Source organism: Osmia bicornis, chromosome 10 (genome assembly GCF_907164935.1).
Source record: "Osmia bicornis bicornis chromosome 10, iOsmBic2.1, whole genome shotgun sequence".
Classification (NCBI taxonomy): Eukaryota; Metazoa; Arthropoda; class Insecta; order Hymenoptera; family Megachilidae; genus Osmia; species Osmia bicornis.
Window position 1 is genome coordinate 8,404,239 of NC_060225.1, and position 16,913 is coordinate 8,421,151.

Here is a 16,913-nt window from a genome sequence, read left to right on the forward strand (position 1 = left end):
ATATATACATATGTATATTTAGAATGATTTATCATAAATATAAACTTTTGGCATATGCTTATATATATATTAATAGGATTGTAATAAATATTTCAACAATTTTTTCATGTATTCCTTTACTCTAAAGAAAATAAATTTTTTCCTTTTAATCGGAAATGTATAAATAATTACAATAACGTATAACATGCTCACAAGTATTAATACATTGTATATTGCATATTTAAATTACTTTAGAAAATACAGTGCGTATGAAATCCGCACTATTTATTTTCCAAGAAATAAAATTAATATAATTCCTAACATTTCGATATGAAATATGTTTAAAAATTAAAACGAACTTTTAATCATCAAGGTTGCTGCAAGGCAATTTTAGCCATATCTAACATAATCTACTACGCGTTCTCTATGTAATATGTTTTATACATATGTATGTATCTTATCTTATACACATGTATAAGAATTTTGGTTCGTTCTTCATCTATACAGTAAAGTATTATTGTATGAGTTATGTACTTTGTATATTAATTTAGTAAGATCCAGTATTTTACAAAAGTCACATTGATTAGCAGTGTTAGTTGAATGTATATGAAATTATAGCAAATTTAATTTTTTTTTTCTTGTTTTATGTAAAATAATATTTCTCTCAAGACCGAAATTTGCTGCATATAATATAATAGCCATTCTTGTTTTCCATTCTATTTATCAATTAAAATAAATTTTTGATAGTTAAATGAACGTATCAAAAATCATTATTAACGTATTGTATCTAATTCCTCGATCGATACTGCATATTATAAAATATCGTATTTTTCATATATACATTTTAATTAAACAATACAGAATTAGGATCTTCGTTGTCAAGTTGCTTCACGTGTCTGAGTACGTCCTTCTTCGTGATAACTCCTAGCAGCCGACTGGGCAAACAAACAAAATGATAAAACATAAATATTATATATAAGACAGGCAATAATATTATGAAAAATAATTACCCATTATGAGTAACAAGTGTTTGCCTTAATCCTAGCTTTCTAAACATATCAACAACGGTTTCCATTGGCGTTTGATCCGTTATGGTTATCGGTGCCATATCAAGAATTTTCTTTAACTTAAGAGGCGGAGGGGAATGACTTTGAATATTATTTCCATTTGTAAATATGACTAATGATTGTCCAGTTATCTCTTCCGTCATGCGTTTAGCATTTGCGATCGCAAGATTCAGATCTCTTCGTAAAACAAAGCCAACAAGGTATTGTGATTCCTTGGATACTATCACAGGGAAACCGTTGTGTTCCGTCTCTTTTAACAGATTCTCCACATCTTCCACCGTCATTGAATCTTGAGTAAGCACGTGAAGGGCTTCGTTACGTCTGGAAATGATTGAATAATTAATTATAGAAGAATCAACCTAAGAAATTAAAAGCATTTTAAAGAAGTAATATAATGTGGGGATGGAGACCTCCAGACCCAATGATAAAAGGAACTGTGGAAGTAGGAATATCAGTGGATTAGATGACGTAGTAGACAAGGTTGACGTCCCTATTTTTTCACGAAATCCAACAATAATAGAATTACATACTTGGGTTGCATCACGTCGGCCGCAAGAGTAGTATGCTGAAACTCGTCTTTGCTGTCAAGAAACGGATACCCGTTCAAACCAATGTGAGCATCGTAAATACCTTGCTTTCCAAGAGCATCGCCAACCCATTTACTTGCCATAGCGGCTGCCATTAAAGGCACGATATACCGCACACCTCCGGTTAACTCAAACATTATCACAACAAGAGAAACAGTCATTCTAGTAACACCGCCGAGCACAGCTGCAGCACCGACCATCGCGTACAATCCCGGGGTTATACAATCAACGCCGGTCGAACATTCCTCGCTGAACATCCAAATATGTGGATAATTGTACGCAAGTTGTTCCATTCCGATGCCAACGATACGACCCATTATTGCTCCCAAACAAAGCGAGGGAATAAATAATCCGCAAGGTACTTTCATACCAAATGTGAATATTGTCATAACAAGTTTTAGAATCAACGCCAATACCAGAAGCCATATCGCTTTGTAGACCCCAGGACCAGCTGCTGCAATTTCAATTGCTGATTGTGCAGCAGTGAAATTTCTATTATAATCACTGTACAAAAAGAAATGAAACTGTTAGCATATTTTAAATCATAGTTTAAGAGTTTGAAAAAGTTTTTACAAACCATAAAATGTCGGCGTTTGATACTCCACATTGGCTGAATAACAAATAAATCAGCTGACTTGTACTCATTCTTGTATACGGATTTGGATATCCAATAACAGCAGTTGCAACAGTCACTATCAAAACTTCGGTGACCGGATATTGACCCAATTTTGAAGTTTTACGATATTGACACCAAAATAAATTCGCCTTTATGAACAAGGTAGCTATCACTCCCTGTCAAAGTACAAGAGGGAAAAGAGGACTGAGTAATTCTTTAACTTCTTATGGACGTTTATAAACAGGAATACTTACACCAATTATTCCAAGCATCACGAAGGGTATTAATTCAAAGAATATCCAAGGTTTATTGTATTCGACGTAAAAGAGCACCGAATGTTCGTTACCAAATGGATTTATCGATCGTAAAATGAATGCGGCTATCAAGGCGCAAAAAAATGATCGCCACAATGTTTTCAAAGGAAAATAGTAGCTGACCTGTTAAATTATTATTAGACATTTTTAATTATCGTGTACTCTAATATCTCTTTAGCGTTCCTTTTTCTATTATATACCTCTTCGAGACTAAAAAGAACACCACCGATCGGAGCTCCAAAAGCAACTGAAACTCCCGCAGCAGCAGCTGCCGATAAAATCTCCCTTTTCTTCGCTTCGTTTCTACCGTATTTTGGAAAAAGATACGAAAATATATTTCCTATGCAACAAGCAATATGAACCATCGGTCCTTCCTTGCCCAAATTCAATCCTGCCGAGACTGATAGAATTAAACCTACTGATTTAATTATCAACGTCCACTTTCCCAAATATCCGCGAATAATGAATCCGCTTAGAATAGTTTTTATCTGAAAAAGGAAGAAAAGATTCTCAAGGATAATTTTCAAATATTCCTTTCCTTCTTTTAAATATACTTACCTCAGGGATACCAGAACCACAAGCATACGGGGCGAACATTCTTACTAACGATGCAGAGAGAGAAGCAAATAAAAGAGCCCAAGCTATGTAAAACATATACGAGATCATGTAAGGTCCTGCACCATCTTTTGACTGATTAAATACTTCTGGCCATGTCCACCACTAGAAAAATGAAACAGTAGATGATAAACTTCAGGATTCTAAAATAATAAAAGGAGAAAAAATAAATAAATAAAACTAATATACCTGAGGACAGTTACCACCATCAAAAGTTGTTTCGTTGTAACTCCAACAACATTGTTCTTTATCTAACCAAAATGCTTGTGGGCATATGCCAAATTTTAAATCAGTCATCCAGGAAGCCCCTATATCAATGATACCTGCTGCGACTCCTGTACAGAGACCGACTAGTAAAACGCATAACCATCCGGACCATGCATCATGGGCCCCTTTAATTAAACCCCAAATGGAATCATGCTTTTTCTTCACGATATATCGATGACGCATTCTATCTCTGGCAATATCTCTCTGCCAATCAATGGTGTGAAAGTCTTCATATTGTCCAATACCAGGTATGTCATCGGAATCAACTGAAACTGAAATAATGAAGCAACAAAGACCAAATTGCTTTTTTACTTTTATGCATTATATCAAAATGATTACATCATTTATCACTCACTGTGAGAGGAAGCATCGTCAATACGAATACAATGTTCGGAAAGAACAGCGTTCTCTCCTTGATGAGTACCTATATTGTTAACTTCCAGCATGTCGTCGTCGCTGCTCAAATTATTATCACGTTCAGTACTTCGATTTCGTGATCGTACATCCTCTACAAAGTACACATCATCTGAATTTTCCACCTGAAATTAATTAGAGATTATATTTCCAATTTTTCTGTTGTTACAATACCTATTTTACAAATTTACTTTAACTTTACCTTTGCATCAACTGATTGATATGTAGTTAAAGTATGTTGATGATTCTGTGGAATTGTATTATTTGACAATATTGTACCTTTTAATGGGAATTTCTCCATGATATCGTAACCTGAAAAGGAAAGCTAGATTAATACTCCAAAAATTATAACAATTACAATTGAGATTGGGTGCTGACTTAACTGTAAAAATACAGTTTATTCTATAATACAGTTGAACTTGTTAAGAATTTGTACAACACAGTACAGTCTTCTGTGTCTATGTTACTTCCAATCATGCTAAAAACATTGTCGTCTAAGGGATTATCTTCAAGCTATGGTAGCAGCTTACATCAATGAATAATTTATAAATGTACTACATTAAAAGTTGAAGCACCTTTATACTTATTGCTTATTGTACTTACTAATACAAGATGCAATAGATAAAATATTAAGAAACTTAACATTACAAATTAAAAACAAATTTATTAAAATACTTTATACGATAAATATTTTTATTTTATAATCCAAAATAACTAACAACAAAGTAGATTAATTGTCTAAAATCATTTAACTAGGAAATAACTTTTTAATTATATAATAATTTGACATGCAATTCAACCATTGCTTCATTACATATGTTACATTAAATGTACAAACTTATAATAATCAATGCTGTGATACATTGTTTATTATAAAATATATTTATGACAAATACAGTAACAAAAGTGTTTGAAGATTATTTTCAAAAGTTGTAGGAAATGCTGAAGTGCTCAATAACAATAGATTACAATATATCTAATTTCTAACAGAATATTTGTTACCATATTGTTATTACATTCATTTTCAATGTTCAAGCGTGTATAAATCAAAAGAATAACAAATAGAAATGGGCACAGAAGTGAAAAAATTGAAACTTGAGAAAGAGGTTATCAACATCCGTGTAATTTGTAGGAAAAGGCTTCTGGAAAAAAAGGTTAAAATGAACAGATGTTTAATTAAATTACTGCAAGCACCTGAAATCTTTCTAATTTTAATGACAAAGTAACTTTTAATTGGAAAAATTGTTCTTGGGAGGTTATTAACACCATATTTTCAACTGTCAAGTTACCAATTTGTACTTACCATTTTTTTAGTTAATACACTTCTCAGTTTTCTAGTCATGAAGTTTACTTTTTCTTTTTTATTGCTTTAACATTGAATCATATCATTGATATACTTCCTCGAGATAATTTCAACTTAAAATTACGAATATCTCTTTTCGTCACGGAGAAACTCCGAGAATCAGACTGAGCAAGACTTGTCAAAGCATTTTCTTTCTCTCTCTCTCATATGGTTAACTCTCTTCTTCATTCTTTATTTAATCAAATTTAATGGTACAATGCGCTCCCCTTGCCAATTTCTCTTTAACAGGTAGTTTAATTGAAATAGTTAATGAAAAACATTATGGGGTAGTTCTAATTTACTACTATGAATGTTTATGATTTTATGTGAAAAAGAAAAATATGAAATGCTATAATATTGTGATCTTTATTGAAAAGAATAATACAAATTTTCTACATTGTAAAAGATTGTAGTGAATTGTACTCAAACTACTTCTAATTATTTTAACAATAAAAGATTGATATAGTTGGGTAAAATGAGTACAGAGAAAAGGATTTAAAATATAAAGCAATTTTTCCTTATTTTTCTTTCATTTTCTGTCGATACATTAAAGGAAAGATAAAATTTCATATTCCACTTTCTATACCCCTGAATTCTTCTTTTGCTGTAACATTTGTAAAACCTTGATATTTGATAGGGTAGGCTAGTTGATTTCCTTTATTCCAAGTATAAAGTTCCTAAAACCAAAAATAAATTTAATTACAGAATTCCAAACCATGGTTTTCTTTTCTAAATCAAACAAATATTTTATACTTTGGTCTTGTGGTTATAGCTGACTGCTGTAGTTTTATGATAAGGGTTTGTAAATGATAAATGAACAGGAATTGTAATATTCTTATAAAGATCAAATGACAATCTGGAAAAATAATAACATTAAATAATTTAATGATTTGAACAACGAATTATTATTCTTCTTCTATCATTTAATTTATACCCTATTTTCATCGTTTCTTCAGTTACACTATGAACAGCATAAAGTACTCCTCCAGCAATAAACATTTCTCCAAATTTATGATTATCAATACTAATATTCCATGCGTGTTGTATATTCATGTTATTTGCGTCCAGTTTTACAACTACTGTATTGTTTGATGGTAAACCATATATTACCCATAATCCTATTATTGAAAACAAATGATATCATTAATTTATTCATTTTCGCTAAGATAATAATTATTTGACAAAATAATAAAATTACCATTCTCGTCAACATTGAAATCAATGTAATTAAAATTATGATTTGGCGTGTACAGATAGTTTCTTGTATTCACCAATAATCCAGGAAGATGCAACTCGCATCGTGAATATTCCTTATCGCATATATGATCGGACATGGAATGAAGATTAAAGCGATAAATTGAAGAACGATTAATGGGATTGTAAAAGAAAGATCTATTATACACTACATGACCATTTCCCTGTAAACAAATGAAATTTATTATGAGCTTATTATAAAGAATTTTCAAATGATAGTATTATACCTGAAATGGATAGGGTAATGCAATAGGATATGAACTGGCATTTTTAAAATAATCTTTTGATTTATATTCAAAAATAAAGGAACTTTCATTCTTTCGAGTAACCCAGAGTTTGTCGGGAAATCCATCAGACTTAGCCATATCATGCATCCAACTTCCATAATGATCATCCATCGTGCCTTTTAATACAGGTTTTCCTACTGCTTCAATTACACCATCTGTAATTAACATTATTTCAGTTCGTTTCATTCTGTATACAGAAGAAAACACGAATGATCCTAAAATACCTGCTAATCGCGGTGGAAGGCCAGTGAATGTGACATTTTTCAGAGGCTGAATATTTAAATATTCAGCAACGTCTGTAAAGGTACATCTTAAAACGGGACAAGCTGTACAAGTTTCATGCGGTGCACAAAGTTCTTCTAAATCAATACTTTGCGGTGCAGGCTTTCCGTACGTAACGTGTTGCTGTTTTCCTATCTTGAATTTTTCCATACTTTTTATGTTGTCTAAAATATTTCAACGTCAATTTTAATAATTATTCGAAGAGCATAGATTTAAAATATACAATAAATGTCTAACCATCGACTATAAATGAACCTTTAGTAATATCTATATCGTTTTTAACAACACAATAATAGGTACCATGGTCCGCCAACGTTATTTTTGTAATTTTCAAACGCATTTTAAGCTGAAAATAACGAAAAGATATACAATATTATCATACACAATATCGTCCTGTATTACCTTATATGTATCTCTTTTATCATAAACTTCCATTCTGTATTTATCAGACATTTTTAAACGTCCACCGTCTTCACGTTCCCAAGAAATAGTTGGTTCCGGAAATGCCTCAACTTCACATTCTAAAACTCCAGTGCTTTGGCTACGTACGCGAACCATCTGATTGCGTATTCGAATGAAGGGTGGGACTAAAATATAATCCTTTGTTTATTCTTCAATTAAAAACGGAAATATAAGATAATGTACCTACATTTAACTTGGAGTCTGAATTTTTTCAGTGCTCGAGGAGGAACTCCGTTGTCAGCTACGCAAGTATATTCTCCCATGTGTTCTCTATTCACTACGCTGATGTTAAACGTATGTCCAATTATAGAAGTCACTGTGATAAAATAACTGTAAATTATCACAATCAATATTATAATTATCGTGTCTTATATTACCATGCCAAGATCCTATAGGAATAACGGCTCCGTCGCTTCTGAACCATTGAACAACAGGCTGAGGTTTTCCACTCGCTGCGCATCTCAATCTTAAGTTGGTTCCCTCATAAACGGATATTAATTCGGTAGAATTTACTGTCGTAGGCAACATACGGTCATCTGTAGAATTTCATTGGAAAGAAAGATGTTGTTTAAGAAAGTATAATCGAAGGATTTATCGTTTAAAAAATTCTTACCTAAAATGGAAGGTGGAATTAGTAAATCGTTTACATTGTAATCATTCATGTTCACCTTCCAGGCTGTTATCCCTGGTCTGCCATCTTGTCCTGGTAAGCCTGGTCTACCAGGAGGACCCACTTCTCCTAAAGTTGTTTACATCAACAACGTATCTCTTTTTCATCCATGTGCAATTAGTATGAGGGAATTTGAAATAATTGTTAAGTTACCGCGCGGTCCAGGTGGTCCTTGTGGTCCCATTTGACCAGGCCTTCCTAAAAAAAGGACAATACATTGTTATATTTCTAAAAGCAGTAAAAATATTCGAGGTAAAGAATAATTAAGCGTTAAGCGCATACCGTCTGTGCCATTTCGTCCAGGCCGACCAGGAGATCCATTTATCCCTGGTTTACCATTTATTCCAGGTGATCCATCTAAACCACTACGTCCGGGTATTCCGTCGAGACCAGGTTCACCCGGTACTCCGTCTCTTCCATCGAAACCGGACGGTCCTATATCACCTTTTGGTCCACGAGGTCCAGGAGGACCAGTTAAACCGGGTGGTCCTTTCGGACCGGTCATTCCCTGTAATCCCGGAAGTCCTGGTTCTCCAGGAGCTCCTGGGCTTCCCGGAGCTCCTGGTAAACCTGGAGGACAATATTTCATCGAAGAGCGGCAAAAATTTTCGATCGCATCAACCTAAAATACAAAATACTTCATTACCTATACAATATTGAAACTTAGTACCCTACTGTGTTCTATAATTATTTTTAAAAAATTAATCAACCTGTACACGAGTATCTGCATTCAACCATACCCAATCGTGTCCCATAGGAGTGATTGGAGAAGATGTCAAACCTGACTTTACTGTAGGAGATGAAGTTACTTTTTTAGATTCTTTCAGTGTATCCTTTTCTTGCCAAATCTATAACATAAAATTAAAGAGCAACTATAAGGAACAATTCTTTATATAATGCATATTAATGATACATACTCTGGATGTGTCTGAAACTTTATTATCTTCTGTTACAGGCAATGCACTACTTCGTTTTCTGCGTTCCAGTTTCTGAATTTCCAGAAGATCTTGATTTCGCATATTAAAAACATCTGATTCCACACGAGCCACGTAAGTATAAAGATAGATATTTATCAACAGTTGAATTAGAAATTGAATTATTATAAGAAGAAAAATACTCCAAGGTAGCAATATCCAGGGTGTTGATTTCATATTTTTCTTTTCCATATTTATGGTTCACTTTGAGCCCCTGAAAATGACATATTTATTCTTCTTATAAAAAAAAGATATTACTAACTCACCAAAGAAGAACTGTGTTTCTGAAGAGACCAATATATCTAATACATCAAATAAATTAAAAGGAGGGGGAGAGCAAACAGATTCAAATTGACCGATTGGTTACTATTAAGTAATTTGATGAAGTATTAAGCTTCTGTATTGTGTACTTTCTATCTATTCAGGTGTTCTACATTAATAAGCTAACATGTCAAAGAGAAAAACTAATTCATTTATACATAAATAACATTCTATTTAAGTTCTTAAAAATTGCATGATTAATTAACTCAAGTAATTCTTTAAATATCTTTCAAATACATGAAAATTGTTCACGAACAAATTACTTGTTAGTCAGTATAACGTATGTAATGAGAGAACAAAAGAAAAACTGAAAATTCATCTTCTAATCTACCCAATGTAAACTGACGCGTCTAAAAAATCTGTCACTTCAGCCGGCAATCAACGTTACTTGACAAATGATTACGCATGCGTGCATTAATTTCGGCTGGACTAAATATACAGAGTGTCCCAAAATAAGCGTACAACTCCAAAAACAGCATATCATGTTGTCCCAGGTCAGCATTCTCAGAGGGAAGCACGCACACAGCTAATCGTTTGGTAGCACAAGAACGGTTATTCACTCCAGTCATTTCCTGAGATTTTAAAAATCAGTAGATACTATTAAATCAAATATAGCTCAAAATACGTATAAGTATCTACAAATATTATTTTATTCAAAATTTAATGCATTTCAGTATAAAGGTATATTTACAAAAAATAATTATTAGTTTCATATGAAACATAAAAAATAACAATAACTTTATATTTCTTCAAATATAATGTATTAACAAATCCGACAACTTTCTTTACCATTTTTTCAATTTTTCTCACAGCGTTTTTTATCATTCAATAATTCAATCTCAATACTTTTACCATTACTCTCCGTTTTTATTTCTACATTATACGAATTGGCCTACAAAAGCAAAAACATTATTAAAATTTTCATTAAATTTGAAAATATGATAATAAAAATGAAAAATACCAATTGCAACGAAGCTAAAAAATATCTGGCTACTTCGTAAGTGGGTTTATCTTCAACGATGTTATCAAAATTAATCTTATTCTGTTCTACTGTTTGCAATGTGCTTATTATACGAGAAGCATAGTCATGAATTCGAAACGTAGGTCTGATTTCAGCTTCCAATAATTTTGGTTGCAGAGAAGCATGCCATTTTGCTACATTTTGATCTAACTCTGATGAAATATCTGTTTCTTCACAAATCTCTTTCATTTTATCCTCAATAAAATTTTGATAATCTGGCAAGGAATAGGATAAATTAATTTCAGAACCTAAGGATTCACACCAGCTGTCATGTAAATCGGGGGATTTTTCCATCATTTTAAGCGGCTCTTGATGAGTCGCTAATTGTGATTTTGTACTGCTAGGTGAAGAACTTCTGCTCATTATTTCTTCATCATTATTCTCTATAAAATCATTCTCATTTTGAGAATTACAACCGAGGGTAAAATTTGTCACGGCAGTACGTTGAGTGTTATTATTTTCTTTTTCCGTACCATTAAAGCATTGATCAAAATTTCTCATAAAATCTTCTAATTCCTCTAGCAAAAAAATAAAATAGGTTTATTTTAAAGCATTATAATGTTTTAAAATATCATTTCAATCTATCTTACGTTTTTGTAGACGTTTAAACTTTGGTTTTGTTTGGGTAACGATATCCTTTTTTACCCGTAGTTCTGTTTCTCGTAAAACGAGCTTTGCTAGGCACTCAGATTTCGGTATTTTTGATGGAAGCTTACGTTTTTTCTAAAAATATAATATAAATTATATAAAACGCACGTAATACAATATATTACAAAAGAATGAAAATTAGCTGTCTGCACGTACGGAATCAGCGTTTGTTTTCAGAAGAGAAATATGTTCTGGAAGTTTCAATACAGATGTATCGTGAGAAAAATCTTTTTCCATTCCTTTAACGAGTGGCATTGGTCTCCAATCTAATTCATTTATATCATCTACAAAATGTATTGACTTTTTCGTTGCTTGTTTCCTAATAAAAATATCAAAGTATGCATTGATTTAATATCATGAATTTAATAATATTAATATCTTTCAAGATATTATACCCTCTTTTCCGCGTGTTAAGTAATTCTTCTTTTCCTTGTTCATTATTTAGTTGAACTTGATCTTTACGAGGACGACCTCGTTGTTTGTTATTAATTATTTCATCACTAGTTTCATTATTTTCAACTCGTTCTGGACTATCACTTTGATATTTTTCTCTACGTTCATTTGTATCATTAGAATTCATAACTGTGCAATGTTTATCATTAGAATTTTGCACTTCGTTTGATTGAATATCTTGCTCTTTGGATAAATTCTTTTCTGTATTTGAAATAATTGTAGCTGAGATACTAGTGTTGGGAGGTTCATTATCATTATTTAACATATTTTCTGATTCATTTAGCGAGGGAATGCTTTCTGTTTGCAGGGTAAAATCGTGTTCATTTTCACAGTCTTCATGAACGGATGCGAGGGAGTGATTCGGCGAAGCGGCCGAATGATATCCCGATGTTCCAGTACCAGGAGTTTTTGGTTCAGAATACGACGATAAAGAATTCCTTCCTTTTTGAACATGAGAACTAACTATATGAGTAAAGTCGTGTAACGTCAATTCGTCTACCAACATTCCAGTTGTACTTACAGCTTGATTGCACCTTAAAAATAAAGAAAAGTTCTGATACAAGAATCAAGCCCAAATCAACAATTACTTACCGAAAGTCATATTTCTTTCCAATAACTTCTCCTAAAACATCGTATACCTGAATAGGAATACATAATTGCATTGTGTTGTTTTCTAATTGAGTAAATCTGTGACTTAATAACTTTATCTTTGTCTGTCCTTGAAACTGATTTTTCTTATCAATGTTTCTTCCAATACCTTCCTCCAAATCGATAATTACAAAATTATCAAAATTAAGGCAAACCTTTTTCAAGCCTTTTTTTGCCTGGGACCTAGACATTTTTGTTTCTTCTTCCCTAATAAAAGGATGAATCAACTATTAACTGTAATATATTTATGTTTATGCTACATTTAAAATTAATAGTTACTCATAGCCAAAAAATGTTTGTCTCAAAACTTCTGTTTCGTTAAATAGACGTTCAATTCTGCGTACATATACATTTGTTGAATTCTGCAAAACAAGTGCTGCTTCTCCAAAATTAATGTTACATGGTTCTAATAATGTATAATATTCTTCTAAGATCTAAATGAAAAAATAATAATACCATTTTAATATTACACTATAATCAAAATAATATTATTGTGTACCTGAGACAATGGAAATTTCCAGTCAGCAAGATCTTTTGCTGGTTTCATAAGTTGTACACTAATATCCTGTAGTGTAACCATTTTTAAACTTTCAATATCTACTTTTCTCAATGGATATTCCTAAAAAATAATATTATTTGGGTTCTAAACAACAGTAACATAAATGGTTTTGATTAGTCTGTTGATCCTGAACAATTAAACAGAATATACTTACATTAAACTTTAATCACTGTATTGATATACATCAAGTCATTAATTAAAAGTGGACACCAAAATAATTACTTTATTTTTTATCACATATGTTATCTATACATTTGTAAGTAGTATACATTTATGTATATATCTATCAATATCTATAGTCACTGTCGTTAATGCGCAAGCGCTACTATGATATATACAACATTTGATTATAGTCCACATTATTTTATCACGTGTATTTATGTTGTCAATTATAAGTCATTTTTATTTATTATTAACTCGTTTCATTTTAGGAGAAAACTCATTGTTACTTAATAGTTAAAGTTCATTTGTTTGTATAACGAAACAATATTAGTTTATCTTAACCTGCATCGTTATAAGGAATATTTTGGTTAGTGTGTTAAAAGGATAATAATTTTATTATTAAAAATGCCTGTCGATCAGAAACGAATTAATGGCCCAGAAGTAACTGTACCGTATCATATTTACGCTAATTTAAACAGTAAAGATAAGGAAATAAAATATGATCTCAGTAAGAGAAGCGATGAACGTGGTAATAATGAAATGAGGAAAATATGTAAGTTCATGGTGTATGTAAACTTTTTACATCATTAGCAAAAGTAATTGTTTATTCCTTATTTTTGTAGTTTTAAAAACTGGTGTAGTCAGTCAAGCAAAAGGTTCTGCATACATAGAAATGGGAGAAACAAAAGTAGTTTGTTCAGTATTTGATCCTAGAGAAGTTCCAAATAAAAATGGTTACGGTGTTCAGGGAGAAATTTATTGCGAATTTAAGTTTGCACCTTTCTCTTGTCAGAAACGAAAAATTCATCAACAGAATGCAGAGGAAAAACATTATAGCTTACTTTTACAAAGGGCATTAGAACCAGCTGTTTGTTTAGTAAATATCGTATATTTACATAATATTAAATTTTATACATTTTTTACTATTAAAATATACAATTATATTGTTATCCTTCCAGCAAGAATTTCCTAATTTTCAAGTAGATGTATATGCAATGGTCTTGGATAATGCTGGATCTTCTTTAGCTGCTGCAATCATGGCTGCTAGTACCGCTCTGGCTAATGCAGGTGTTCCTATGTTTGGTTTAGTCACAGCTTCCACCATTGTAAGTGATGTCATTAAAAAATTAAGTCTTATCTCAACTATTAATATAATCATAAATGCAGGGTATATATGGTGATTCCTTTTTAATGGATCCTATGGATACAGAAGAGACAATGTGCAATACACCAACAGAAACAAAGAAAGATAATTTCAATCAGGGGCTAATTACACTAGCCAGCCTTCCACAGCATGATCAAATTTCCGAAGTATTTCTAATCGGAAACGTTGATACAGATTCTATTATACGTGCAACAGATATTTTAACGGCAGCTAACGAAGATATCTGTCCTGTACTTCAGCAATGTTTAGTAAAGACTGTTATGAAGCTGCATCATTAAACAAATAAAAACAATAGAATATTGAATGAAAAAACACTTTCTTATTGCAATTAAATATATATATTTTTATAATACAAAATTTGTATAATTTTATATTTATATGGTTCTCATTCTTTCTATCATGTTTATTTCATTTTACAATATATAAAAATGTAATTTACAAAATTACTAATGTTTCAAGAATGCAAATGGTAGTACATATGTAATATTATCGGTTAGTTTCTATTTTAAAAAACTCCTCCATTTTTTCTATTGCTTGTAACTTGTAGGTAACAAAGTATTCACTGTTCTATTTCTATCCAGTCACAGGAACGTTATCGCGCTTAATGCGATAATAAAAATGTTTGAAATTAATAATGCTTATGTTATATAAATACGTATAAATTAAAATGAAATTCTAAAGTGACGACTACCCCTCGATCAAGGCACCACATTATCGAGAAGACACATTTTTTTCAAAGTGGTCGGCATTCTTTCATCTTGCCCTACGAGAGAAAATGGTAAAATTATATTTTTAAAAGTTATTTGAAATTTTATCTAAAGTAACAAATCCATTATTTCTTAAAAATAATTGTAATACAAAAATTCAGGGCATCTTCAGTTACATTTTTCATTGCATATTTAAATTTGTTCAAAATTATTTATAGCAATTCAAATAAATTGTTTTTAATTTTTAATAAAAAGCAAAATATCTTACCTAGATTTTGTCCATGTGAAGCAGAACTTCAATGCATAAAAAATAAGGTCACTGTTTCTTGAAACTTTTTAGAATTGGATAAATATTATCAAATGCCTCATAGATCTCTTGTCGAACTTTTGCTCCTGTTCAGACAATAGTACATTATAAAATACGTACATAAAATGTACATAAATATGCAATTAACATGTAACATTCACCTGTTAAAACTACTTTCCCTGATACGAATATCAACAAAACAATTCTAGGTTTAACCATTCGATATATTAATCCAGGAAATAGTTCCGGTTCGTATGAGGAGAACTGTCCATGAGTGAGTACCAAACCCTCCAGTCTAATTGGAAATTTCACATCGCAACTTCCTACCATATTTTGTATTTTGAAGTCCAGAAACTTTGCCTTTGAAACAAAATTAAATTGGTAATAATCAATTACAAATGATTAATAAACATCAAAATATTTACTAACAGGGAAACCAAGCTTCTGAATAATTCTGGCATACTTTCTTGCAGCCAATCGCGAATCCTCTTCACTTTTTGCTCCTGTGCAAACCATTTTTCCACTACTGAATATTAAAGCTGTAGTTCTTGGTTCTCTTATCCTCATAATGACTGCAGCAAATCTCTTTGGATTATACTCTGCATTTCTTGCATGAAGAGCAATCTTTTTTAAATCTAATTTACAATTTAAATTAACTGTGGAGACAATATTCCTGCAATATCAAGGAAAGGTACTAATCATATTTAGTTTCTAAATTAAATTGTTTTTCACTTACTGAAGTTGTGGTAATATCCCAGGATCCGCTGAGGCAGGTGTCATAGGAGTCATTGGACCAGGAGTAGATGGTCCTATTGATGGCGGTGCTATGTGATTTGTATTTTGTACTAATGGTGACATCATATTTTGCTACAAACAAAACAGTTTCTTTTTACATAGTGTCAATTATAATAATTTCATTTCATTTCATTTCAGGTAATCTTACCGGTGTTTGTGGCTGCATAAGACTTTGTGGTGTTGCAAATGTAGGTGTTGATGCATATGCATGCATAGTTTTTTGCGGTGTTCCAAGCATAAGCATATTTGGACTCATGGCATGCAGTTGCTGTAATTGATATTGCTGTTGTTGAGGCTGTTGTTGCTGTGATTGTTGTTGCTGTTGCTGTTGTTGCAATGCATTAGGTAAAATTTGTTGATCTTCTTCAGGTTGATGTAAAGGAGTTCCTATACTGGGTATACTAAACCCAGGACTTGGTAACATCTGATCCATTATTGCTTTTTATTGTTTTACAAAACAAATAAATTAAGATTCAATAATTTATTTATTTACAATTAATTAAAGAATTCTTAATAAACTGTAACCTCGTAACAAAGTTTCATAACTTCAGAAATGCCCACATTTTAAAAGACATTTCACTAATAATATTTACAGGTTACGTTTGAAGCTTCACAGTTTTATCTCTCCAAATACAGAAAATATTAACAAACGCACTTTTTAAATGAAAATACATATAAATCCTTGCTATACTTAATTCTCATTTCTATTTCTCTTTCATTATGTACCCCTTGTTTGTTTACAACTTTGCTTTAAAAATCGCCATAGACTTCGAAAAAGTAAGATAAACGTTTTGCTCTTTTATTCTAGTTATATTGTGAATACAATTAAAATTCATGAATTTTATAATACATATTACATAACATTTAAAATCAGTCAGTCATAGACAAAATTATTTATTGTCTATTTATTGCATTATTTATTATTATTCATTCAAACAGAACCCATATTTGTTCTGCAACTTGATTTCGTTCATTGACTTTGAGTGCTGTCGATAAG

At 31.5% G+C, this 16,913-nt stretch overlaps 5 protein-coding genes and 1 long non-coding RNA gene across 12 annotated transcripts; 2 read left to right on the forward strand and 4 right to left on the reverse strand.

Annotated features, from left to right (window-relative positions):
* Positions 1–300: 300 nt before the first annotated feature.
* LOC114876276 (H(+)/Cl(-) exchange transporter 4) lies at positions 301–5,322 on the reverse strand. Of its 2 annotated transcripts, none has more exons than XM_029187555.2 (11): positions 5,163–5,322; positions 4,062–4,171; positions 3,801–3,984; positions 3,368–3,711; positions 3,122–3,283; positions 2,764–3,051; positions 2,504–2,686; positions 2,211–2,425; positions 1,577–2,137; positions 990–1,367; positions 301–914 (listed from the first exon to the last, which is right to left on the reverse strand). In XM_029187555.2, the coding sequence occupies exons 2-11, from the start codon at positions 4,158–4,160 to the stop codon at positions 824–826; spliced, it is 2,505 nt and encodes an 834-aa protein (XP_029043388.1). In that variant the 5' UTR covers positions 4,161–4,171; positions 5,163–5,322; the 3' UTR covers positions 301–823. The 2 variants fall into 2 exon arrangements, with proteins under 2 accessions (XP_029043388.1, XP_029043387.1); XM_029187554.2 differs by having other exon boundaries at positions 3,368–3,717.
* On the forward strand, positions 4,649–11,960 carry LOC123988262. Its single transcript, XR_006829813.1, has 3 exons — positions 4,649–5,013; positions 9,112–9,205; positions 11,881–11,960. It is a non-coding gene; the product is annotated as an uncharacterized LOC123988262 (long non-coding RNA).
* On the reverse strand, positions 5,445–10,032 carry LOC114876325. Of its 4 annotated transcripts, none has more exons than XM_046287533.1 (16): positions 9,914–10,032; positions 9,074–9,344; positions 8,867–9,004; positions 8,439–8,778; positions 8,310–8,354; positions 8,100–8,225; positions 7,864–8,022; positions 7,674–7,802; positions 7,427–7,611; positions 7,262–7,370; positions 6,967–7,188; positions 6,683–6,897; positions 6,400–6,619; positions 6,136–6,319; positions 5,955–6,057; positions 5,445–5,878 (listed from the first exon to the last, which is right to left on the reverse strand). In XM_046287533.1, exons 2-16 carry the CDS (start codon positions 9,320–9,322, stop codon positions 5,768–5,770), a joined length of 2,535 nt encoding a protein of 844 aa, XP_046143489.1. In that variant the 5' UTR covers positions 9,323–9,344; positions 9,914–10,032; the 3' UTR covers positions 5,445–5,767. The 4 variants fall into 4 exon arrangements, with proteins under 4 accessions (XP_046143489.1, XP_046143488.1, XP_046143487.1 ...); XM_046287532.1 differs by having other exon boundaries at positions 9,783–10,032; XM_046287531.1 differs by having other exon boundaries at positions 9,074–9,334; positions 9,397–10,032.
* Positions 10,146–13,035, reverse strand: LOC123988261. 3 transcript variants are annotated; one of them, XM_046287534.1, is made up of 9 exons: positions 12,935–13,035; positions 12,721–12,840; positions 12,501–12,655; positions 12,165–12,428; positions 11,516–12,106; positions 11,277–11,439; positions 11,063–11,195; positions 10,413–10,990; positions 10,146–10,343 (listed from the first exon to the last, which is right to left on the reverse strand). In XM_046287534.1, exons 2-9 carry the CDS (start codon positions 12,799–12,801, stop codon positions 10,248–10,250), a joined length of 2,061 nt encoding a protein of 686 aa, XP_046143490.1. In that variant the 5' UTR covers positions 12,802–12,840; positions 12,935–13,035; the 3' UTR covers positions 10,146–10,247. The 3 variants fall into 3 exon arrangements, with proteins under 3 accessions (XP_046143490.1, XP_046143491.1, XP_046143492.1); XM_046287535.1 differs by having other exon boundaries at positions 12,721–12,864; XM_046287536.1 differs by lacking the exons at positions 12,721–12,840; positions 12,935–13,035 and having other exon boundaries at positions 12,566–12,650.
* Positions 13,036–13,122: 87 nt separating this feature from the next.
* LOC114876278 (exosome complex component MTR3) lies at positions 13,123–14,457 on the forward strand. The gene is made up of 4 exons (XM_029187557.2): positions 13,123–13,495; positions 13,566–13,819; positions 13,902–14,048; positions 14,110–14,457. The coding sequence occupies exons 1-4, from the start codon at positions 13,348–13,350 to the stop codon at positions 14,383–14,385; spliced, it is 825 nt and encodes a 274-aa protein (XP_029043390.1). The 5' UTR covers positions 13,123–13,347; the 3' UTR covers positions 14,386–14,457.
* Positions 14,427–16,910, reverse strand: LOC114876277 (TATA-box-binding protein). The gene is made up of 6 exons (XM_029187556.2): positions 16,065–16,910; positions 15,858–15,988; positions 15,551–15,794; positions 15,283–15,481; positions 15,083–15,207; positions 14,427–14,870 (listed from the first exon to the last, which is right to left on the reverse strand). The coding sequence occupies exons 1-5, from the start codon at positions 16,347–16,349 to the stop codon at positions 15,131–15,133; spliced, it is 936 nt and encodes a 311-aa protein (XP_029043389.1). The 5' UTR covers positions 16,350–16,910; the 3' UTR covers positions 14,427–14,870; positions 15,083–15,130.
* Between the last annotated feature and the right edge of the window lie 3 nt (positions 16,911–16,913).